Raw genomic sequence first — 22,932 nt, 5'->3', positions numbered from 1 at the left:
CAGATGAAGCCGCAGGTGGTGAAGCAGCACTTCTGGTCCCGCAGGCACCCTCTGTCATCATCGCAGGCGCTGGGACACGGCGTGAGCTGAGGCTGAGACGAGGGTTGGGGGCAGACGCCGGCGTGGGCTGGGGAGTGGGAACACCTGAGTGGGGAGCTCGGGGCACTGCGCCCTTTCCCGTGGCTGGGAATCCCCCTGGCCCACAGCTGAGGCTGCTGTGCCTGCGCTGAGCCGGGGGATGCTGTGGGAGCACTGCTTCTGCAAACAGCCCTTGTCAGCTCTTGGCAGCACCGTGCTGTTTGAGTTGCAAACAGAGACACTGCTGGGAAGGTTTCACTGCAAACAGCAGCTGTTCCACTCAAACAAAGGAAAGCTCCCATCGCTGCGGAGGCGGCCGTAGTGCAGAGCTGGGCTGCTCTGGTGCAGCTTCGTCCCATGCAGGGGGGGACGGGGGCACTCAATGGTGTGTGCCCACTGCGTTACCCACAGCCCCACCACAGTCAGGGGGTTGGATCAGAGGATCACAGAATCACAGGGCTGTGGGGGTTGGAAGGGAACTCCAGAGGTCATCGAGCCCAACCCCCTGCTAACGCAGGTTCCCTACAGCAGGTCGCACCGAAAGGTGTCCAGATGGGTCTCGGATATCTCCGGAGAAGGAGACTCCACCACCTCTCTGAGCAGCACCCACCTGCATGGCTCTGCATGGGTCAGGTGCTACATGAGGGCTGAGGAAGGGAGGTATGGCCTGAGGAGAAAACTGATCCAAGTCGGCCTGAGGCTGCAAGGGAGTGGCTGAGAGCATCTGCCAGCCCTGAGACCCCACAGCAGCGTGGTGTGCACAGCACTCAAATTGCTGCCCTGCACAGCCCCCGCACAGCCCCTGGCCATACCCAGCATCCCCAGTGCTGGGCTCTGTGAGAGCAGCAGGGGATATCGATGTCCCAGCTCAGAAGTGCCAACACTGAGGGACGCGGGGCAGGAGGTGCACACGGGGTGCACCTGGACAGAGCTGGCCCAGAACCCCCTGCCGGTACTCACCATCTTCCTCCCCCAGTGCAGTGCTTGGCTCTGTCCGGAGGAGCAGCCCCAGGAGGAGGCAAAGCCCCAGGCACATGGTGCTGCAGGGATGCTGCATACACACAGCTGAGGCAGTCCTGGGTTTAAAGTCTCTGGCGGAGCTGCCAGGGGTGCTGCAGCACGGTTGATGGTGAGCAGGCAGGAATGAGAGGCGGGATTGTTCCCAGAACCACGGGTGCCCTGCCAGCCGGCTGCTTATCTCCAGCCACACGGCGCTTTTGGGTCAGGATGACCCATGGGGATGGGACTGGGGCAGGGACGGGGACAGGGCACCTGGGGTCACACAGGTGCCATCCCCGCAGTACTGCACAGCAGAGGCTGGAGAGGCCTGGGGATGGAGCACAGTGATGGGATCGGCCAGGATAGGAGTGAGTGGGGCTGCGTGGCTCCCAGCACACGGCTGCTGCTTCTCGCCCTGTCCCCAGGCTGAGTGCTCCATCTGCCCCTGACTGTGCTTCCAACCCGAGTTTCACACTTCAGGATGCAAATAAACCCTTTCTTGGTGCGAGGAATCTGAATCAACAGGTTTCTGGCACTCCTGTCCGTGACTGCTGGGACAGCAGCAGTGTTTCCCCAGGACCTTCACAGTGGGGTGGTGGTGCCTGGGGGGCACAGCATGGAAACAGGGCCTCCTCTCACTGCCCCAGGGCTGCCTGCAGCCACGTGTCCACCTGCAGTGCCTGCGCCACGGGAAACCCCCAGCACACCGCAGGCAACAGAAAACACTCAGAGCAGCCGGGCTGCCACATGCTGGTTTATTCTGGGTCAGTGTTTCCAGGCAGACTGGGGGGGTCCGTGCCATACACAGTCTGGCACACGCAGAGGGGCTGGGTGTGGGGGTTTGCCTTTGTCCCTGGAGCACAGCTGTGGGAGGTGGGGGTGGCAGAGACCTCAGCCAGAGTGGGTCAAACAGTGCTGGCCCCCTCAGCTGGAGGTGCTGCCCGAGGGATGGGAGCAGTGGGGCAGTGGGTGCTGCGATGGCAGTGGGGTGGAATGGCCCCGAATTGGCAGCTCCCAGTGCAACCCCCCCAGCCAGGGCTAGGCTGTGCCTGGAAGAGATGGATGCGGTGGTCAGAGCAGGATGGGTGCCCCACCCCGTGCCGTCCCTTGCGGGCAGGGTGTGGGGTTGGTCTTACCCTGCAGTGGGGGAACACACACACGGCCGCAGTCCTGCAGGCAGCACTTCTGGCTGGGTGGACAGTCCTTGTCCTCCAGGCATAGAACAAGGCACTCACCAGCCCTGGTAGATGTGGCAGGACAGAGCCCCGGGCGCACTGTGCACGTGCAGAGAGAGGGAATGGTGTGGTGAGCCCTGGATGTGGCTGCTGCCCCCTCCCCAAGCCCCCATCAGGCCCCAAAGGGGCACAGTGCTCCAGGACAAAGGGGCACTGGCCGTGCAGGCACGGTACTCAGCCAGGGAGGGGACCGCATGGGAACGTGGCACAATCTCTGCCCCACGGCACAAAGCTTTTACCCTCGGTGGGCAGTTTGCAGACGTGGCCGCAGCCGGTGGTGCAGCACTTCTTGGCCCCGGGACAGTCAGCATCGCTGTCACACCTCTCCAGGCAGGGGCCCAGGGAGCCCCGCAGCACCACGGGGCACGCGCCAGACTTTGCTGCAAGAGAGCGGCCGTGAGCATCACAGCCCTGAGCATCACAGCCCCGCTGTGCCCATGGGAGTGTGGCTGCACCGGGAACCTGTGCCTTGCGCATGGCTCGGGGTTGCAGCGTGCCCCTGCCCCAACTCCCCTCTGGCCTCCATCCTGCCCCCATCCTGCCCCTGTGGCATGCATGGGGAGTGCACAGGTGTGTGTGGGGTGTGCACACCCGGGCAGGAGGATACACACCCCGTGCATAGCTCGGAGAGGAGTGGGGATGGGGGCAGCAGGTACCTGTGTACGGGGTGGTGCAGGACAGCCCACAGCCAGAGAAGCAGCACTTCTTGTCCCCGGGGCAGTCCCTGTCATCGGTGCACAGGTTGGGGCAGACAGCATCACGCCGGGCTCGCTTCCGTGGGCAAAGGCCGGATTTGGCTGGAGGGGACAGGGGGCTCAGGGTACGGCTCAGAGCCAGCCTGGCCCTGCAGCACTGATGCATTGCTCTCACAGTGATGAAACTGCCAACCCCTGCCTCTGCTCCATGGCACGTCCAGCCCAGCACAAGCACAGCCCCCCTGTCGCAGTCAACCTTACCTGGCTCAGCTCGCAGGCAGCGGATGCAGCACCTCTCCCCATGGCCACACGCCGTCTCGTTGCAGCAGCTCACCCTGCAGCTCACCCCCCCGGGGCTGCCCAGGGTCTCTGTGAGGGAAGAAGTACTGTGTGCTGGGGAGCACGGCTCACCCGTGGCACCCGTCCCTTGTCCAGCAGCAGCAGCCCCACAGCTCCCCATACCTGCAGCAGGGAGCAGGCAGGTGCGCACATCCCGGAGAAGGCAGCACTTCTCAGCACCGGGGCAGCTGTGGTCAGACAGGCAGTACCTCCTGGTGGGGCGTGTGGGGCTGCTCCCCACTGCCGGGCACATGCCTGCTTTGCTGGGGGCAGGCAGGGCGGCCGGCGGCCGCTGGCCCCGCTGTGCCCGGCGTGGTGGGGGGCTGGCAGCGGGGGCATTGCCGCGATCCCCACGGTGCTGCTGGGCTGAGGCAGGCGACAGCTCGGCGCACAGGGCCAGGAGCAGCAGCGTGAGGGCACAGGTGCTGGGCATCGTGCTGCTGGGGGGAGCTGTGGCACTGCGACTGCCAGTCGGTATTTAAATCTGCTGGGGGGCACCAGCCCATGGCAGCGTGAGTTTCCAGGGCTGTGGGAGCGCTGAGCATGAACAATTCATTTCAAGGGAGACTCCCAGAGCCGTGCTGGGCTCCCAGCCCATGGCTGGCGCATCCCCCGCAGTGCTCCCTTTCCAGGTCACCAGTGACCCGCAAACAGCCAGGCCGGGGGATGTGGGAGGTGCTCCCCAACCCTGCTTCCTGCGCTCCCCGATGTGGGCACCCGGGAGAGCCCAGTGAGCCTATGCATCCCATCACCGCTTCCCAGAGCCCACCCCGTCCTGCCCAGCGAGCATCGGCATCACCTCCCAGCACGCACGGAGTGGGGAGCAATGCTGCAGAGCTGTGGTGGGATGTGTGTGGGGACACATCCGTGTTGCAGGCACCAGGCTGTGCGGGGCAGGCTGCAGGGTGGCTGTGCGTGCCTGGCTCAGCTGTGCTCTGTGCAATCCCCCAGCAGTGCCAGGCCTTCAGAGGTCCATGGGACCATTTGCTCTGGCCCTGGGGGTTCCTTGGCTCCCGCTGTCTGTTGGAGCTATGGGGTTCCCGGGGAGAGTGGAAGAGCAGCAGGAGCAAGGGCTGGGTCTGAGCAGGGTGGGCAGGGACGGGGGACATGCAGGCTTCGCTGCCCACGGCTCCCTCAAGCTGCTGCCATGGGCGCCGTGCTGCTGATGGGCTGCGAGTGCGTAGTGCAGGGGTTGCTTTGAGAGATGCCGTGCCATTGCACACAGCAGCAGCAGCACTGCCATCCCCCTAGGCCATCGCAGAGCTCCGCTCCATGGACGCAGCTGCAACTGCATATCGTGCCCCACTTGGAGCACATCCCTTAACTGGCTGAGGAGCAAACATCAGAGCAGCTGAGGCTGTAGGACAGTGCTGAGCAGGAGCATGGGCTGGGGAGCCTTGGGGAAATGGGGCCTGGGGTCAGCACTGCAGGAACGGTGCTGGCTCAGGGTGGGCATTTGTCTGGTGCAGACCCTTCTAGACATGGGCTGCTCTAGCACCCATTTGGGCACACTGAAGCAGAGTGCAGCCAGGAGCATATCAGGACGGAGACGCGGCCAAAAACAGGGCAGGGAGTGGCTGCTTTATTGGCGAGAGTGCAGGGGGCTGCGGCACACCCCGAGAGGGGCCCTGGAATGGGAGCTGAGGCTGAAGGCTCCATGCTGGGATCCCGGCCAGGGCTGGGGCAGGAGGGCACCAGGGGCCGGGCTGTGCGGTGTCGCATTGGGCAGCAGCTTTCCTGCAGCTGGGATGAAGGAGGATGCACCTGCAAAGGGAGCAGAGGGCTGTGAGAGGGACGGGGCAAGTGGGACAGGAGCCCAGGGCTGGGTGGGTGCCGACTGACCTCAGTGCAGTGGAGTCACACAGGAGACCTTCCCGCAGCCATTCCTGCAGCACTTCAGGCTCCCAGAGCAGTTGGAGTCCATCTTGCACTGGTTAACGCAGAGCCCCAGCATGGGGATCCCTGGCTTCACGGACGGGCAGGTGCCAGGTTTCTCTGCAAGGCAAAGGACACAGCGTGAGACCCACTGTCCCTGGCACGGTGTGCGGGGCTGTGCTGCAGCTCCTGGAGCTGAGCGTGGTGAGCACTCTGCAGCGGTGCGGCTGTGGGGCCGTGCCTGGCGCAGAGCTGGGAAGGGCACTGCTCGGAGACCCTTCCCCAGCTCGGTGCTGGATGCAGGACGGTGCTGGGGCTGATGCAGTGTGCAGCTGGCGCTCCCCGAAGGATGTGAAGTGCAGTGGGTGTGTGCTCTCCGTCCCTGGCAGCGACCTCAGCAGCACCAGGGATGCTCAGAGCCAACCGAACTGCAGGCAGGAGGAAGGGGTGAGTGTGGCCAGCACCATCCCAGGCTGTGTGGGCAACTGCTCCATGGAAGCACAGCCCAGTCCTGTGGGGTTCCGTGCAGAGCCCCACGACTGTGCTGCAGCCAGAGCACAGGGGATGCCCAGGACCACACTGCTACGGAGCGCCGGGAGCCCCGGAGCCATCGGCTCATAGGAGCAGGACTTGCACCGACCCTGGGAGCGTTACCGTTGGGCTCCTGGCAGGCCTTGCCACAGGCTGCCGGGCAGCACTTGAGGGTGCTCTCGCAGTCGCCATCGGACTGGCACCCCATCGTGCAGTTCGCTTCTTCTGCTGCTGGCTCCGGGCACACGCCGGCTTTTACTGAAAGGCAAAGGCACACGGTGTGGGTGGGAGGGCCGTCTGGAGGCGGTGATGCTGTTCCCAGCCCCGGCGTGGGCTCAGGGATGCTGCAGAGCACAGCCACGCTGCGGAACGTGTGCCTGGAGCCCATCCCCAGCAGGCCCCGGGCCAGGAGTGATGCCGGCTGCTGCCGCGGGGCCGTGCGCTCATACTCACTCGTGACATTCGGGCCGGATGCTGGCAGCAGCTCTGCCCAGAGAACCAGGAGCCCCACGAGGAGGAGCGCGCTGCTGGCCTTGGGCATGGTGCAGGGGAGCTGTGCGCGTGCGGGGCCACTCGGCTGGGCTTTAAGCTCCTCTCCAGGTGGGGCGGGAGGGGACTGCCTTCCGGGTGGCTCATAAGGAACTGGCTGGGCCAGGCTCCCCCTTCGTGCCATTGCACAATCCCCAAGTATCAGGTATCTGCTCGCTGCTGGCAGCTGACCAGGAAGTGGGAGCCTCGAGGAGCCCAGGCGTCTATGTAGAAAACTTGCCCGGCAGGAACAGCAGCCAAGCGCCGCGCTGCATCGCCATGCTGGGCATGCTGGGAGCCCCCAGCCCACTGCCTGCGGGGCACAGAGCCACGGTAGGGCCACTACTGGTCAGCTCTGGGTTGGGGCCAGCAGCCGATGGGGGGCACATGACGACCGTGCTTGCACCCGTCCCATCCCTGGGCTGGCAGCTGTCGTGCATGTGAGCGCAGCCCCTGCCCTGGAGTGCTGCCTGGGGATGCAGTGGTGCTCGGGTGGGCGGCGGGCGGGGAGCGAGCTGCTATGTGCTCTGGCTGTGTGCCCGCTGCTCCGTGGCACCATGCAGTGGGGGCCACGTGGCCCCAGGCCCCCCTGTGGGCCACCTCCCCTGCAGCCTGTGCGTTGGGTGCCTGGCAGTGCCGGGCAGCACCAAGCCAGGCTGTATTTGAGCAGACCAAGCAATCCTAATCACCCCACGTGGCTGCTGGCTCTCATCACTGTTTGCTCATCTGCAGGCGCTACCGGCAGTGGTTTTCATTCCTTTGGGTTTGCTGACGGAAGCAGAGCAGCTCAGCACTGTGCTGGGAGACCCGAGGGGCCTCAGCCCTTCACTCACTGCTCCAGGTTTGGCTCAGCGTGTTTGGTCGCTGCGTGGGACCCGGTGCTCTGCATGGCGCTGGTGCTGCTCAGCTGCAGGGCTGGGGCTGGGGTCCAGCCTACCCTGGATGTATGCCCGGGCTGAGCCTCTCCTCTGCAGTGTGAGGGTGGAAATGGGGCCCTCCTCCATTGCTGAGCCCCCATCACTGCACTCACGGCCCTCACAGCTTTGGGCTGCAGCATCCTGGAGCCATGTGGGATTGGGGCTGCGTGGGCTCGGGGCAGGCGGTCCCCGCTCCGAGGTCACGAGCTGTTTGTCTGCTCAGCCAGCATCTATTTCCAGGTAATTTAAGCCCACAGTCAACAACGCAGCGAGGCACGGAGCAACAGTAAATGAGTAACTGTTTGCATTTGCCGCCGTCCCCTCCCCAGCACGTGTGTTTATGCAGTAACAGGACCCAGCGCTGACACCCACGGGACACTCACTGCGTTTCATTGCTGTGCAGCACGGTGGGAACGGGGCAGCCCTGGGATAGCACTGGGATAGCAGCAGGCGTCACCCCACACCCTGCAGTGCCTGCTGTGTGCCGGGGACTGTGCTCTGTGCTGGGGAACTGCTCCAAGCTGGGGCTCCCGGCCCCAGGCAAACAAAGGAGCTCCTGCATAAAGGCAGCCTTGTTGCACCAGGGCATGCTGCTCCAGCAGCGGGCTGGGCTGAGCATCAGGCTGGGCTGGGTGCGTGGTGCTGAGCAACAGTGCGTCCCCACCGTGTGCTGCATGGGGATAAAATCCATCCCGACCCAATGCTGCAGCAGGGCTGGCAGTGGGGCAGCGCTGCCCACCCCACAGCTCCGGGATCAGCTCCGTGTCCCGCCATGATCTGTGCTGCTGCACCTGCACTGGTGCTGCCAGCAGCGCTTGCCTTTGAGGTTCATCACTCTACTCAGATGGCTGATCCTCTAATTGCCCTTATCAGTCCTTTTAGCTTGTAAAATCTGTAGAGTGCAGCATTTCCTGAGCACTGGTGTGAATGGGATGGGGCCGGGGGGGGCTGCGGACGTGCGGATTCCCGCAGCCGAGCTGCTCCACAGCAGCCAGCAGCAGGGAAGACTGCAGAGGGTGGGAGCCCAGAAATGTCCTCCAAGGAGAGCACTCACGGACGGAGCAGTGCAGAGCAGGGTAAGGTGCCAGGCTTTGCCCAGGGGTGACGCCGTGACCCCCACGGAACATTGCTGAGCTCCTGTTCTGCCTGGATCTGCCTGCAGCCAGCAGGAGCAGCTGGGGAAGCACAGAACCTGCCGGCTGCAGGGCCCGCAGCTGTGCCTGGCTCAGCCCACGCACTCAGCATCGCTTCCCAGAAAATGCTTTGGCTCCTGTCGCCCACGCACGGCATTCAGGATGCTGCTGTCCATGCCCTGGCTCTGCCAGGAGCTTTCCTGCCAGAGGACAGGGACAGCCATGGCTCTGAGCAGCCACGGCAGCCAGCTCTGTGCCGAGGTACGTCACGGGCAGGACCCCGGCCCAGGAGCCCAAATGATGGGGGCTCTTCCCCCAGCAGAGGAACCGTGTGTGCACCGCGCCTGGTGACCGCAGCTGACCCATGGGTGACAAGGAAGGGCTGAGGTCACAGCCAGCGCCTAACAGGCAGCGTGGTTGTTCTAGGTGAGTACCCCCGGCAGGCAGGGACACTGGGAGACAGGGTGAAACAGGGACACCCCTTCCTCCGGGCTCAGGCGATGTGCGGCTCAGGGGCTTCCTGAGCTCAAATCATGACAGACAGCCGCATTCATGGGCTGGGAATTCTGACCCCTCTGGGAGCTGTCCCACCCGTCCAGGTGTGCCCCATCTGCTGCTGTCCCCAAGCTCTTCCTGCCCCCGTGCTGCCTGCGTGGCACGGACCCTGGTGGCCCCGCTGAGGGCTGAGGAGCTGTCAGGCAGTGCCTGGCCCTGTGCTGCTGCAATGTGTCCCACCTGAGGGATCGCAGCCCGTGCCAGCCCTGCAGCGCCCTGGGAGCTGCTGTGACCCTGTGCCCACCTCATGCACTCACCTACGATTACAGCGGCCGTGGCAGCTGGCTGCAGCTGTGTGCACAGCGCAAGGATACCCACAAGCAGAACACCGGTGGCCTTCATGGTGCTCCCGAGGATGCTGACGGCTGGCGCGGGTCAGCGGGGGTTTATATCCATATGAGGCTGGGGAGGGGCCACCACACACATAACCTTTGGGTGCTGAAACTCCTGCTGCATTTCAAGGCTGTGCCCGAGGCAGCAGCAGCCCTGTGTGATGTCATTAACTGAGAAATCATTTACCATGGCCCTCTCCCACTCCCAACAGCCAGGCTGGGTGGGGACACGAGCACTGTGCCCGGGTGGTGGCAACGTGGGCAACAGGCCAGGGAGCACGAAGGAAGGGGCTGGAGTTCCCTGGCTTGAGGACAGGAGGGTGGCCAACAAAGGGCAATCTTCTCTCCATAGCCATGGGACTCATCAACCGCACATGTCAGATGCCGTCCGGGCCTGGAGAGAGATAGGACAAGCTGTGGGTCAGGGAGCGAGGGTGGGAGGCAGTGCTGTGTGCGCCCACCCCTCAGTGTTGGCTCCTGCCTGCCCCGTCCCCACGTCACAGCCCCCGTCCCCAAGGCTGAGCGTGGCCTCGGGGGGAGCAGAGCGTGGGAAGGCGCTGTGCCGTGCCCCCACCCGCCTTGCACCGCGCACCATTCCTCTGCAGGGACAGGCAGGCTGGGTGCGTCACGTCGGCGGGGTCAGCGTGGGGCTGCCTCCTGCCCGCCCCGTGCCCCGCTGCACCAGACCTCCATGGGTGCCACAGCCCTTCCCAGGGGCTGCGGCCCCCAGACGGGGTGGGGAGCTCATAGGGAGCGAAGGGTGAGCGGTGCCGCGATGTGCTGCTCTGTGCCACGTGGCCCCAAGGTGGGTGACGCGGCCAAGGTGACCCGGAAACTTAGCAGTGCCTTCGTGTCCCCACGGGGCTGTGCACGTGGTGCCATGAGCCATCTGTCCCGGCCGCCTCTTGCTTCAGGGCCCGCCTCGTGGGCACCGGGCTCACTGGGCTCGGCAGAGCCACGCGGCAGAAGCGAGATGCTCCGAGCAGCGTCTGTGGCTGCGGGTGGTGGATGTGATGTGGGGCTGGGTGTGGGGTAGGGGGCTGCAGGGTGGGAGCTGCATGGTGCTGGGGCTGTGGGGAGGAGAGGAGCAGGGAATGGAGAGAGACTGCGGCTGAGCACCGGGCGGGCAGGCACTGCTCCTGGAGGCGCTCCTCTCAGCCCACCTGCAGTTGGGTGTCATCATGCCAGGACGACGCGATCGCCGCTGTCTCAGAGGGGGGATTGTACAGCTCGCCGATCGTATTTCCCTGCTTGGAAATTCCTGTTTGCATCATCCATGCTCCCAATAGCCAAACGTGATTGTTGGTAGAGAGACTGCACCTGAAACAAAGGGAACCTTCAGCAAAAGGAACAAAAGGCCGCAGAACCGTCCCATCCCCTCAGGGCCGCTCAGAGCGACGCCCCGACGTGAGGACGAGCGGTGCCGCGGCGGCAGCGTGGGTTGGAAGGGACCCCGGAGCCTCCCCAGGCCCCCCACCCCGTGCCGTGGGCTGTCTGTCTCACCCCCCACCCCAGATCGGGCCGCTCCGGGCCACATCCGTGGCCTCGGGCACCTCCAGGGATGGGGCACGCACAGCTCTCGCCGGGTCCCCTGGGCCGTGGGGACCTCCTGCCCGGTGCGCGCAGCCCCCTCCCCTCCGTGCTCCGTGCCGGTCGTGCCGCGCCGAACCGCTTCAGCCCGGGACAGCGGCGCTGCGCGTTGGCCGGCAGGGGAGGCTGTTGCTCCGCCGAAGCACGGGGCTGAAAGCGCGGCTGGACACTGCCCGGCACTGTACGGAGCCGAGCCGAGCCGAGCCGAGCCCCCCCTAGGCCTGCCGTGCAGAGCCGTGCCAAGTCAAGCCAAGCTGTGCCGGGGGCAGAGCTGAGCCCGGCCGAGCGCTGCCGTGCCGAGCCCTGCTGAGCCCTGCTTAGCCCTGCCTTGCCCTGTCGTTCAAAGCCGTGCCGGGTCAAGCCAAGCTCTGCTGGGCCGGGTCGGGCCGGGCCTTGACGTGCAGTGCTGAGCCCTGCCGAGCGCGGCCGTGCAGAGCCGTGCCAAAGAAAGCCGAGCCGTGCCGAGCTGTGCCGGGCCGGTCAGTGCTGAGTCCTGCCGAGCCCTGCCGTGCAGAGCCGTGCCAAGTCAAGCCAAGCTGTAGCGAGTCGGGCTGTATAGTCGTTAGCTGAGCCGTGCCGAGCCATGCTGAACCCGGCCGGGAGGAGCCCCGACGTTGCGCAAGGCCCGGGGAAGGGCTCCGGACCGTACATAAGGTCGGCAGAGTGCGGGCGTTGCGAGGGCAGTGCCATGGAGCCGTGTCCGCTGCTGCTGCTGCTGCTTCTGCTGGCCCCGTGTGGCCGGGGCTGGGCGGTGTCGGGCCGTGCACCGGCGGAGGAGACGGCACGGACAGACGGCCGCTCCGTGCTACCCGGTGAGTGCCGGTGTGTCCCGGTTAGGGCATGGTCGCAGAGCCGTGGGATTCGAGGCGGGACATCACCCTGCGAGGGGAATTGGAAGAAAAGCCAGCGCAGCCCCCAGGGCCAGGATGCAGCTTTGATGCACGCAGAGCTGGGGGCGGTGGCAGGAAAGCATTCCTCTGTCCCTGGTTCAGTGCATCCCAACAGCAGCGGTGCTCCTGTGGGCACTGTGATCCTCCATGTACCCGCACTGATGCCGGGCTGTGCTGGAGGAAGGGACGCTGGAGATGGGGTAGTGGGTGTGAGAGTGGCCCGGGACCTGCCGTGAGGCTGAGCGGCTTTGGGCTCTGCTGCCCGTGCTGAGCTGCAGGGGCTATTCTGGAGGCTCTGTCACTCCCCCACTATTCTCCGTCCCCGGGGAGCCTGGTAAGTGCCACAAGACCAGCATGACCGCTGGGAGCCCCTGTAACAACGTCTGCTCCTCAAAGTGCCTGGGGAGCACTGGATGTGGACAAGAGTGCCAGCAAGGTGAGGGGTCCCGTCCTCCCAGCAGCCCCATGGACCCCACAGGACCTGTGCTCTGCTGTCTGGAGGGTGAGCTGGGTCCTGCATCCCATCCTGACACGGGGATGGGATGCTCTGGTCTGGGCAGGTCTGATCACTGCCCCCTGCCTGTTACAGGGCCCCCACACCCCACCTCTCCCACCTCTCAGTCCCTCTGGTGCAGGGTCTGGTTGTGCACCCTGCTCCCCACCCAACAGATAGGACAGGGATGGGCATGGGCAGGTGCTGGTGGGGCCCTGACCCCCTGTCACCCCCAGAAAAGGATGATTTCCACCCTCGGACTGACACTGACCCAACGACCAACTGCGTGAACAACTGCAGAGACGACGGCAACTGCAGGGGCAGCAGGAAGTGTTGCCACATCAGGTGTCCGTTCCGCTGCCCGCAGCCGGTACCAGGTAAGGGCAGTCGGGGCTCTGGGCTTGGTACCATGGCTGGGACATTCCCCATGGGAATGAGCCCTTCTCCTTCCCCATCTGCAGCCAGACCGGACACCTATCCCAAGAAGAAGGTGCCGCACATCATCGGCTGCTGCAACAGCACCTGCAGCAGTGACACCGACTTCCCCAACCACCTGCGGTGCTGCCAACCCATGCGCAGGAGCTCCAGGATCACCGTCGCTCTGTCCCTGTTGGGCTTGGGCTGCTGGTGGTGCTCTGATCCCGAGAAGCTGTGCCGCCTGATCCCGGAGCATCGCCTCTGCAGGGGACGCGCCTATTGCTACGCCTGCATCCCCGCCTTGAGGTCGTGCCGGGTGTTTGTGCATAGCAGCTGCGGGGGGAATGCCAACAACTTCCGTACCCTGGCGGAGTGCCAGCAGGTCTGCCAGCACGGTGAGAGCTGGGCACGGGTGGGAGCACAGAGCAGGGTGAAGGATGAGCAGGGCAGCACAGTGTGCGCCTGGGGAAAGCAACCAGTGCTGCTGGGGCTGCCGCTGTCAGGTCTGCCCGGAGCCCTCCCGCACAGAGCTGTGCTGCGGTGGCCAGGCAGCAGCAGCCATGGTTGCTCGGCCGCCGTGCATGTGGGTGCCACGCGGGGACTCGAAGCGTTCCTGCTCGGTGATTCCAATCAGCGCACGGCTCCATCCTGGGAGCTGGGCTTGTCTTCGGCATGAAGCAGGCGACGCTCTTAACAATAATAATTGTGCCTGATTATCAAAATATTAATCCTGCCAATCCTACGCTCTCAGCCTGCACGGGAGAGGAGGAAATGGCTCTCTTTGCAGGCGTCTTCTCCTTTCTCTGTGCACATTTGGGAGAGCAGGCTGGGGGGACTGGCAGTGCCTCCGCAGCCCCATGGTGGGCAGCAGCACCGGGCAGAGCCCAGCCGGTTGCAGCCCTGCTCACTGTTCTGCCTTTCTCCCCAGGGCTGCATAAGCACTGACCTCAGGACACCACAACCCGCCCAGATCTGCAGAGCCGACCGCTCTGCCCCAGACAATAAAGCCGCCAGGATGCCTGGCTTGGAGCAGCACCACCGCCTCTGTCTTGCCTTCCAAGCACATCTGTGGGGACGCTGGGGCAGGGATGGGGCAGGGATGGGGCAGGGATGGGGCAGGGATGGGGCAGGGACCATGACAGGGCGGCAGTGGGAGAGTTGGGCATCGCTCGTGGACGCTGGGCTAATGACAGCAGCACTGTGGCCACCTCCGCAACACGGCTCAATACAGCTCTGATAGCCCCATCCGTAATGGCCCCAGCCGGGTGGCACAGAGCCGGGGGGATGGGGCTGCCCGAGGTCTGGCTGCAGCTCCGGACCATGGCACAGCCCGGCTGGAGGCACAGGAAGGCAGCCTCCCCAAATGGGGTTTTTATTACAGCCATACATCACGGCAGCGGCCCGATGTGGGCAGACGGAGGTGATTTTTCTTCACGGTTTACAGACAAATGAGAGGAAGGAGAATTGATGTGAACTTTGCTATAGCGAGAGGTTGGCCATGCGGGCAGGGCGATGGCTGTGCTCGTGTCGGGCACTGTGCAGAGGGGCTCTGTCCTGGCCCACCCACACAGCCCGGTGTGCCCCTGCCCCACGAGCAGCCCCAGCCCCACAGGTATCTACAGCCACGAGCCCCCCTGCAGCCCCAGTAACTGCACATCTGCACAGGTGGATGGGAGCATCAAGTCTGCCTCGAGCAGTGGCTGTGGCAATCCTCCTCCTGGGGTGATGCTCTGTGGCTCTGGGCAGGGTTATTAATTGCAACTGATGTTCATTAACACTGCAAATGCGGTGTGGATGTGCAGCTCCAGGCTGGCTGTTGTTTGGTGAGATCTAGATTGCCCTCACCACAATTAGAGTTGCATCCAAACACCACAGTCCTGCCTGGTGTAAGATAACAGTTAATACCCTCAAATAGTGCCTATCAGCTTCTCCATAAGGTCCATAAATATTAATGCAATTCTAATGAGTAACTTTAAGTACATTGCAGAAATAAAGAGTTTCCTCAGCAATAACTCAGCAGTGATTTGGCATTCTGCTCATGTAATTCAGCTATGAGCAAGTTCAGGGTTCCCACTGATTGAAAGCATGGGGGTCAAAACTGCAGCCACCTGGGACAGTGCTGTGCCAAGCAGTGAAATGCTATGCAATGCTGGGTCGTGCCAAGAGGTGCCATGCTAACCCATGCCAAGCTGTACCATGCAATCCTATGATGAGTAATGCCATGCTGAGCCATGCCAAGCTGTGCCATGCTATGCCATGCTGAGCCATGCTGAACCATGCCATACCATGCTGAGCCATGCCAAGCTGTGCCATGCTATGCTGTACAACACCATGCCGAGCCATAACTTGCTGTGCTACAATATGCCATTCAGAGCCCTGCCAATCTGTGCCATGCTATGCCATGCTGAGCCATGCCAAGCTGTGCAAAACTATGGGGTGCTATGCCATGCAAATCCATGACAAGTTGTGTTATGCTACCCTATCCTGAGCAATGCCAAGCAGTGCCGTGCTATACCATGCTGAGCCATGCCAAGATTTGCCAAGCTATGGTGTGCTATGACAGGCTGAGCCACGCCAAGCTGTGCCATGATGAACTATGCCAAGCTGTGCCCTGCTATGCTATGCTGTGCCATACTGAGACATGCCAAGATGTGCCAAGCTATGCCATGCTGAGCCATGCCAATCTAAGCCATGCTATGCTGTGCTATGCCATGCTGAGCCATTCCATACTGTGAGAAGCTGTGCCATGCTGAGCCATGCCGAGCTGTGCCATGCATTCTGTGCTATGCCATGCTGAGCCATTCTAAGCTGTGCCAAGCTATGCCATGCTATACTGTGCTATACCATGCTGAGCCATGCTAAACTGTGCCATGCTATGCCATGTTGAGCCATGCCATGCTGTGCCTTGCTGTGCTGTGCTATACCATGCTGAGGTATGTCAAGTTGTGCCTTGCTGAATCATGCCATGCTGTGCCATGCTGTGCTTATGTGTGCCAAGCTATGCTATGCTGTGCCATGCCAAGATGTGTCATGCTTTGCTCAGGTGGATGGCTGGCAGCCCGGCTGGTGGCACTCCATGGTGGCTGTTCCAAGAGTGGTTGTCTGGCTGCCATATGCAGCACCCCATGGTAGTGGAGGTGCCACCTGCCATCAGATCCCCACGCTGCCATCAGGAAGTTGTGATCCTGATGCTGGAGCAGGGAGCCCCACGTTGCAGCCAGAGCTTCGGCACGTGGTTGTGAGAGAGTTTTCAATGGTAAAATATCTCCTAAGGACTCCAATGTCATTGATATAGAAATAAACCTTGTTTTAGATTCAGAAGAGGAAAGGGAGCCCAGATACCACTGAACAAGCAGACAGTGCCCTGTGACCTTAATCAGGAGTAATATTATTAACACATTTTTCCCCAGGTGCACCCAGAGATTTGCATTTCCAGCAATTTGCACAATAATGAGGCAAGCTGACCACGCATCACCTCTGCAGCAATCACCTCCTAATCAATGGCAGTGTGCTGGCAGCGTGTCAGCTCCAACTGCAGCTGTGCATCCCTGCACTGCCCCACTGCCTCCAGTGCAGCTCCTGCTTCTCCTGGCAGCGGAGAAGAGGGTGTGGGATGGGATGGAATGGGATGAAATCAAATGGGATGGGATGGAGTGGGGTGGGATGGAATTAAGGGGGATGGGATGGGATGGGATGGGATGGGATGGGATGGGATGGGATGGGATGGGATGGGATGGAGGGGATGGCTCTCCTGGTGCTGCTTTTCCTCTTGCAGCTCTCAGAAGGAGGTGTGTGTGTCATACTCAGCTTTGAGTGGAGGGGCAGAAGTGCCATGCATCTGCTGTGCTCTCTGGCGCTGATGCTACCGGAAAAGAGCAAATACCAAACTCATTTGCTTGAGGAGAAATTAATACAGTGTGAAGCCTGTAGTGGGTGATTTAAGAACTGAGTTTAGAATCCCAACACAAATAGATTTTTTTATAAGGTCAGAAGAAAGATTAAATGCTACAGACAAGCACAGCGATTGCCATTTCGAGCATCACTTTTGCTGTAACCATCTGGGGCTGAGCCGTGTCCTGGCGCTGCCCACGTGGCTCGGAGTCCCCTGGCATGGGGCTGTCCCCCATCACAGGGAGGGGACATGGAAGTGCAGGCGGTGGCAGCAGGCACTGCGTCACCCCACGGGGCAGAGCCGTGAGTCCTGCACAGCGCCCAGGCTGTGGGTCCATGCATGCAGGGGCTGGGGGAGGGGATCACATCCCCCAGCAGGGAGAAGAATTGATGCCAGGAGACATGAAAGGCTCCAAATGTGAGGTTGCGGTGGGAAGATGCCCCCATCCATCACGAGGTGCTCATTATTAGGTAACACCCCGCGCGCCGGGCTGATTTCACACCTTATCTGAACCCAGCAGCTGTGCCCTAAATCCTGAGCGCCGTGCCTGTCTGGAGGAATTCGGCTGCCTGTGTTTAAAATTAGTGTTAGCATCTATCATCTCCCCACACCAAATGGCTTCTGTGTCGGCGCTTGGCAGCGCTCATCCGTCACCGGGCACGGCGCTGCCCGGCTCAATACCCTCTCCGTCACTGTCACAGGGCCCCTCATTGGCAAAATGTCACCCAAAGGACACGTGTGACAGCCTGGCTTCTCCCTCTGCTGGCACTGCTGCCGGCGATGGCCCCTCTGCCCCCAGCTCTGCATTGCCACAGCCTTACAGCTTCAGCACTGTGGGTGCCGTTTGCTCCCCGTGTGCCATCCCTGTATCACCCCCAGTTTCAGAGCCACAGCTCCACTGCCTGCCCCACCTCCTGCCCCCTCCTGTGCCACGCAGTGTCGGGCACAGGGGGCAGTGCCTGGCAGTGGGACGCACTGAGCTCCCTCACCGTCAGGGAAGTGCCATAAATAACGTCCCATTAGCGCAGTGCTGCCGCTGTGCCGAGTGACTGATTTTGCTGGCTCCATTATGGGCTTCATAAACAGAGTCGTTTATTCCCAGCCTTTGCTCCAGTGCCTCCGGGGATGGGAGCTGTGCCTGCTGCTGCTCTGAGGTGCTGTGGCTCTGGTGCTGAGCTGCATGCCGGGCTGTACCTGTACCTGACCCCACATGTGCTGGCAGGGCACAGCCGCAGAGCCCCCCACCACAGGGAACACTGGGTGTCTGTGCCCAGGGATGGGTGGTGTTTGTGCCCACGGATGGATGGGTGCTGTGCCTGGAGTCAGAGGCAGCCCTGCACGGACACTGTAGCTCCCGACGCTGTGCGGCCCAGGGCTGTCTGCTCCCCATGACGTGGGCACAGCTGGCTGCTCCCCACAGCCCGTACAGAGGAGATGGAAGCGCAGGCGGTGATGCTGTCCTTGCTGGGCATATGGCATGGCCTTCCCGCACCGCAGCTCACCATCTCCTTCCCGACGCTGTGGTGGCACCGCAGCTGCGTGGCTGCTGCCCAGTGAGGAGCTCTGCCAGGCAGGTGATGGCGGAGCTGTCGGCGTGATGAAAAGCCTCCTGCAGCAATGCAGATAACATACAAGCACAGGTCAGGCGAGGCCCGTGTAGCCCATCCATCAGGCGCAGCAGCTACAGGCGCTTCCCGTGCCACCATCTGATGCATGCTATCCGCCACAAATGTGTTTCTTCCCCCAAGGTTAAACGGATGAGTGAGGTTCAGGCAATGACAGCTCTGCTTGCCCTGTGCAGGCGATAAACGAGCTGAAAGAGCCAGAGGGGAAAAAAAAAACGGTTTGTTTGCTGTCAAATGCTCCTTCTGATGGTGCTGGGCCGGGTGGTCCCTGCAGAATGCCAGCGGCGTGGAGTTGTGCGTGAGGATGGGACCTGCGGTGGGGATTGCCCCCAGCTCAGCAGCGGCACAGCCGCCAACGGGGACAGCCACTGCTGCACTGGGTACTGCACGTGGCTGAGCGCTCAGCTCGGTGCAGGAGGGCACGTGGGATGATGGTGCAGGCGGAGCCATCCCCAAGGTCTGGGAGATGGGACACCCAGAACGCTACGTCGGGGGCTCAGGGCTGCAGCTCGCACCCCAACCCCTTTGGGCCGTTCCAGTTCTCAGCCATGCACTGAGAAGGGGTGGCCCCGCCAGACGATGTGGGCACCGTGGGACCCCCATGCCCCGGGCACCGCTGCCCCCAGCCTTGCTCAATGTCACAGCCCGGGCCCTGTCAATGTGAGAAAGGCTCGGTGCCGATAAGCGATCGGGCTGTCAGCCGCGGCGTGCCTCTCGCTCGTGATTTACTGCAACGCTGCTAACGGAGCACAGATTTTTCTTAATCTAAATTGAAAACTACTCAAGTAGAAAAATAATTTCATTGCCTCATCTGGAAGGATCGGGGGAGGCAGACGCGTTGTGCCGGGGCCGGCTGCACCACGCTCCTGGCTCGGCCCCCGTGTCCCTGTGCCAAGCTGGAGCCACAGCAGCTGCATGATGGTCCCTGCGGGATCGGCGGTGCCCGATGTGGGGTGGAAGTCTGTCCCTGCAGCAGTGGGGTGTGAGGGATGTGGGGACACGGACACGGGTGGGGGGTGGTTTGGAGTGAGCGCATTTTGGGAGCGTTTGCTGAGCTGGATAATAACGTGCCCAGTGAGCTGCATCCCAAGCACGCCGCCAAATTAAAGAATTTCTTTTTCCCCTTTAATTTAAAAGTCACCGCTGGGAAATCTCCACCGGCCTCAGCAGCTATTTCTCCCAGGCTGACATTCGGGAGAAATCCTTAATTTTGATTGTCACACATTGTGGAGTTTAACTCGGGGAAGCAGAGCCATAAATAAGGTGCCACCGCAGCACCGCGGCTCCGGGTGTGCCGAGGCTGTGACAGTGCTGTGGGGGCTGTGGTGGGAGCATAGTGCTGCTCGGCCACGGCACCCCCAGCACCTCTCTCCTGCACACCCATACTGCCCAGCCCCGTGATTCCATGGCTTTGCTCTGTTCCACCACACGCTGTCCGGCCCCAGGGAGCCCCGTGGCAGAGCTGCCCGTGCCCCAGGCGGGGCTCTTCCTCTCCTTGGCATGGAATGGTTCCCATCTCCACCAGCATTTAGGAAAGAGGAAATATCCACCTGCACCTCCCTGCCAGTGCTGAGCCCCGCGCAGTGCTGAGCTGCGGAAAGGTTACAGCCCATCTGCATTTTACCCTCCGGTAATTTCAACACTTACGGGTGCAATTAAGAGGCAAGTCTGGAGTTATGAAGCCATCAGCGTGGAGAGACCTGAATACTAACAAACTCCTGCGTGCAGTTGCCATCCTGGGCCGCCTGATTTATCCGTGATAAAGTGGCAGTGATGCCGGCGGATGGCATCAGCCACAGCGTGGCTGTGTTAAGGATGCATTTTTGAGCTGCTCGCTGGCACAGCCTTCCTCCAGCACCGGAGGGGTGGGATTGGTACAGGACTGGCTGCAGGGACTGACACTGGGACACCACGTGCCCTGACCTGACCACGGCTGCAGGGAACGGCGTTGGGATGGGGCTGTCCCCACACGCTGAGGGGCTGAGACCCCCTGTGCCCTCCCCATGTGGGGCCGGGTCCCTGCAAAACCCCAGTGCCCTGTCTCTCCTGTGCATCATGGCGGGGTAGGGGAAGGGCAGGCTTTGCCTTAAAGCTTCATCCCCATTTAATTGGATACCTTTGAGCCCAGGCTCACGATTCCCGCAGCAATTTGGTGTGAGATTTCTTTCTTTCCCTCCATTATCCACTCTGATTAACTCAGCTGCACCTGTCAGCTTTTATTCCGCGGTGTGGGGAGTGCTTGAGAGAGCCTGTTAAAATGCATGAGCTTTGGCACGCTCCCTCTCCCTTGGCCAGCGGTGCCGAACCGGCACAGGGCGGGCGATGCTGGGGCTGAGCTCAGAGCCCCCCACCCCACAGAGCCCCCACCCCACCCCGGGGGGCTGCTGAGCGCCGGCGGATCTTCTGCTTTGCAAACGCTAATCTTCACATTCCGGTTATGACTCGTTCTCTTTTCCTCATTTTAATAAAAACAAACAACAACAAAAAACCCATCCGGAAACGGCGCTGCACCCAAGAAAGAGCAAGATCTGACATAATTAAAAAGCGGCTTCAATCGGGCTGTTTTCCTAATGGTTTGGCATATCAACCCACGCCGCCCCGAACCCCCCCTGCACTCCCAACCCCCTGAGGCATCATTTACATTTCTTAATAACCCCTCATTAATATGCATGATGCGGGGAGGGCAATAACGGCTGAGCGCGCACCACTAATTCAATTTCAGCAAGCCTCCGTGTGTTTAGTTAATCACCGGGGGAACCTGGGTTACTCGGTACAATTATTTATTCGGAATTAGATCTGGGGGCATCTGGATTGAAAAGCAAACCGGGAATCAGACGAGGAAAGGGATTCTGTCTGCAGCGCCGTGGGGCTGTGATCGCTGGGTGAGGGGTGCAGCGCAGCCCCCCCTGCAGCTCGGGGTGCTGGAGCTGCTCCGTGCCCTGTGCCAGAAGCTTCTGTTCCTGCCCGTTATCGGAGTTGGTCGGGTGGTTGCGGGGTTTGTTTTTTGGGTACTTTTTGCTTCCGGTTTTGCATTCTGAATTCCATGTTTTGTCCCTCACTGGGTGAAAACGCCGCGTTATTGAATCCTGCCCTGCAGCAGCTCGGTGAGAATTGGGTTTCCTGGGCTGCAATAAGGCCGCGTTGGAGCTGTGATGGGAGCACACCCAGGAGGAGCCGGCAGCAGCCGAAGGCCGTTCCAACGGCAGCTGCATTGCACCGCCCGGCGCTGCGCTCACTGCCAGCCCCGGGGCCTCCGCTGCTGCTCCTCAGAGCCCCCCAGAGCCCCCCCAGAGCCCCTCGCAGCCCTCAGCCGTTTCCCAGCACTCGGTGAAGGGCAGCCAACAGAGCCACCAATCATCTGCTATTTATCTCAACCCCAAAGCGCAGATTTGTCGCTTTAATTTCGCAGGCCGGCAGCTCCCGTACTTCACGGTCCCGGCGGGGCGCTGCGCCCCTCTCACACGTTATGGATGCCTTTAATTCCTCCCGGCGCCCTCCCGCTGAGGCAACGCCGCAGCCGCCGTCGGGCCATGAACAACGATTTGGGCTCAAAGGCGCTCAGGCACAGCTGAAATACATTCTGTGAGGTTTGGGCCAAGCTGAGCAGCCCCCAGCGCCTATATCAGCCACACCGCCAGCCGCGCTCGGATCCCGCAGGCGCCGGGGCAACGCTTTGCGACGGGGCGGCGCTTTGCGACAGTGCGGCGCCGCACTCGCTTTCCGGCAGCGCTCGTCCCGCCTCGCTTTCCGGCAGAGTGGCGCCCTCGCAGTGCGCCTGCGCCGCTCGCTTTACGGCGCGGTGTCGCGCGGCCCCGGCGGTTGGCGACAGTTTGGCGGCGTCGAGGCCCGGTCGGCGCTATGGACGTCGGGGAGCTGCTCAGCTACCAGGTGCGGCGGGCCGGGCGGGATGGCCCCGGGGAGGCCCTCACCCTGCTGACACTGAGGTGCAGCTGCCGCTCTGGCTGCCTCGGGGCCGGGACCGGGCGGGACGGAGCTGCGTGGCGGTGCGGCCGCTCCTCGGCTCGCGGGGAGCCTCTCCGTGAAGGCCTCGCGGTGCATCGGTGCGCGCAGCGCTGCGCGTCCTTTGCTCGGCTGTGAGAAGGCCGCGCTGCCGCCGTGACTTCAGAGCGTGTTATTCTGGGAGGAAAGAGCATAACCTACGGTTAGGTCTGAGAAACTTTTTCCTCTCTTTTTTTTTCTCCTCTCCATGATATCGCAGTGCCTTTCTATGAGAACACCACCAGCTTTCCTCTCGTGTCAGCTCCAGGACAATGTTTGCTTCCTCCCTTAAAGTTTGGGGCTTGCCATGGCTGCCCTCTGTCTGCACTCCGACCCCCCTGCTGTGTGCGCACAGTGCTGGCCGCACTGCCCTGCTCTTCTGAGCTCTGCTCACATTTGATTTCCCTGTGCTTTTTAACTCTCGAGTCAGAATGATCATTTCTTGTGTTCCCTTAGCTGAGGTGAAGAAGAGTAAAGTATCATCGATAGCAGTGCTGTCATTTATTTCTCGCGTGATACAGTTTATACCTAAGGGACATAAAGGTAAACCTGTGTTGAACTTCTGTTGGTTTTAAATTTTTAGTCAGGTTCTAGTTTGGATTTTTCTTGGTTTTCTCTTGCTCTGAAAATGTTGAGGTCCTCTGATTTCCATCCTGCTCTGGAGCAAAGTGCATGCTTGTGTTTTGATTGCTTTGGTTTCCCCACAGCTCTGTGTTGGGCTCTTATCCTGCCCTTGGGTCACTGCTCATGGCAGCATGGTGTGGATGCTGTGGAAGCTGGTGGTGGAGATCTGCTTTGTGGCTGCCAGG

The 22,932-nt window shown here is 61.8% G+C and overlaps 4 protein-coding genes across 11 annotated transcripts in view; 2 read left to right on the top strand and 2 right to left on the bottom strand.

Annotated features, from left to right (window-relative positions):
- Positions 1-965: 965 nt before the first annotated feature.
- WFDC2 (WAP four-disulfide core domain 2) lies at positions 966-4,762 on the bottom strand. Of its 5 annotated transcripts, XM_417472.7 has the most exons (6): positions 3,470-4,762; positions 3,269-3,376; positions 2,969-3,109; positions 2,552-2,692; positions 2,214-2,351; positions 966-2,126 (listed from the first exon to the last, which is right to left on the bottom strand). In XM_417472.7, the coding sequence occupies exons 1-6, from the start codon at positions 3,777-3,779 to the stop codon at positions 2,116-2,118; spliced, it is 849 nt and encodes a 282-aa protein (XP_417472.5). In that variant the 5' UTR covers positions 3,780-4,762; the 3' UTR covers positions 966-2,115. The 5 variants fall into 5 exon arrangements, with proteins under 5 accessions (XP_417472.5, XP_004947254.2, XP_040506938.1 ...); XM_004947197.4 differs by having other exon boundaries at positions 3,269-4,762; XM_040651004.1 differs by having other exon boundaries at positions 966-2,351.
- A 144-nt stretch (positions 4,763-4,906) lies between these two features.
- Positions 4,907-9,248, bottom strand: LOC100859272 (WAP four-disulfide core domain protein 2-like). Of its 2 annotated transcripts, none has more exons than XM_040651009.2 (4): positions 9,143-9,248; positions 5,876-6,010; positions 5,189-5,341; positions 4,907-5,110 (listed from the first exon to the last, which is right to left on the bottom strand). In XM_040651009.2, the coding sequence occupies exons 1-3, from the start codon at positions 9,225-9,227 to the stop codon at positions 5,190-5,192; spliced, it is 372 nt and encodes a 123-aa protein (XP_040506943.1). In that variant the 5' UTR covers positions 9,228-9,248; the 3' UTR covers positions 4,907-5,110; position 5,189. The 2 variants fall into 2 exon arrangements, with proteins under 2 accessions (XP_040506943.1, XP_003642517.5); XM_003642469.6 differs by lacking the exon at positions 9,143-9,248 and adding an exon at positions 6,206-6,359.
- Positions 9,249-10,533: 1,285 nt separating this feature from the next.
- LOC771972 lies at positions 10,534-13,642 on the top strand. 2 transcript variants are annotated; one of them, XM_001235177.7, is made up of 4 exons: positions 10,534-11,619; positions 12,427-12,567; positions 12,652-13,002; positions 13,536-13,642. In XM_001235177.7, the coding sequence occupies exons 1-4, from the start codon at positions 11,391-11,393 to the stop codon at positions 13,550-13,552; spliced, it is 738 nt and encodes a 245-aa protein (XP_001235178.4). In that variant the 5' UTR covers positions 10,534-11,390; the 3' UTR covers positions 13,553-13,642. The 2 variants fall into 2 exon arrangements, with proteins under 2 accessions (XP_001235178.4, XP_040506941.1); XM_040651007.2 differs by lacking the exon at positions 10,534-11,619 and adding an exon at positions 11,650-12,133.
- Positions 13,643-21,938: 8,296 nt separating this feature from the next.
- CTNNBL1 (catenin beta like 1) overlaps positions 21,939-22,932 on the top strand; it is a 39,955-nt gene continuing 38,961 nt past the window's right edge. For both annotated transcript variants that reach the window (XM_001234107.7, XM_015296587.4), the window contains exon 1: positions 21,939-22,012. In XM_001234107.7, the coding sequence (XP_001234108.1) occupies positions 21,983-22,012 (30 nt within the window). In that variant the 5' untranslated portion in view covers positions 21,939-21,982. The remainder of the gene's footprint in view (positions 22,013-22,932) is intronic.

Source organism: Gallus gallus, chromosome 20, assembly GCF_016699485.2.
Source record: "Gallus gallus isolate bGalGal1 chromosome 20, bGalGal1.mat.broiler.GRCg7b, whole genome shotgun sequence".
NCBI lineage: Eukaryota > Metazoa > Chordata > Aves > Galliformes > Phasianidae > Gallus > Gallus gallus.
This window is presented reverse-complemented; position numbering and strand designations above follow the sequence as displayed.

Coding starts and splice junctions, on each gene's coding strand:
- WFDC2 (XM_040651003.1), bottom strand. CDS start 3,779: ATGCCCAGCACCTGTGCCCTCACGCTGCTGCTCCTGGCCCTGTGCGCC. Junction 3,110..3,268: donor CTGCCTGCGAGCTGAGCCAG/GTAAGGTTGACT, acceptor TGTCCCCTCCAG/CCAAATCCGGCCTTTGCCCA. Junction 2,352..2,551: donor CTGCAAACTGCCCACCGAGG/GTAAAAGCTTTG, acceptor GCACGTGCACAG/TGCGCCCGGGGCTCTGTCCT.
- LOC771972 (XM_001235177.7), top strand. CDS start 11,391: ATGCTGAACCCGGCCGGGAGGAGCCCCGACGTTGCGCAAGGCCCGGGG. Junction 11,620..12,426: donor CGGCCGCTCCGTGCTACCCG/GTGAGTGCCGGT, acceptor TGTCACCCCCAG/AAAAGGATGATTTCCACCCT. Junction 12,568..12,651: donor CTGCCCGCAGCCGGTACCAG/GTAAGGGCAGTC, acceptor CCCCATCTGCAG/CCAGACCGGACACCTATCCC.
- LOC100859272 (XM_003642469.6), bottom strand. CDS start 6,293: ATGCCCAAGGCCAGCAGCGCGCTCCTCCTCGTGGGGCTCCTGGTTCTC. Junction 6,011..6,205: donor ATCCGGCCCGAATGTCACGA/GTGAGTATGAGC, acceptor TTTGCCTTTCAG/TAAAAGCCGGCGTGTGCCCG. Junction 5,342..5,875: donor GGCCTGCCAGGAGCCCAACG/GTAACGCTCCCA, acceptor TTTGCCTTGCAG/AGAAACCTGGCACCTGCCCG.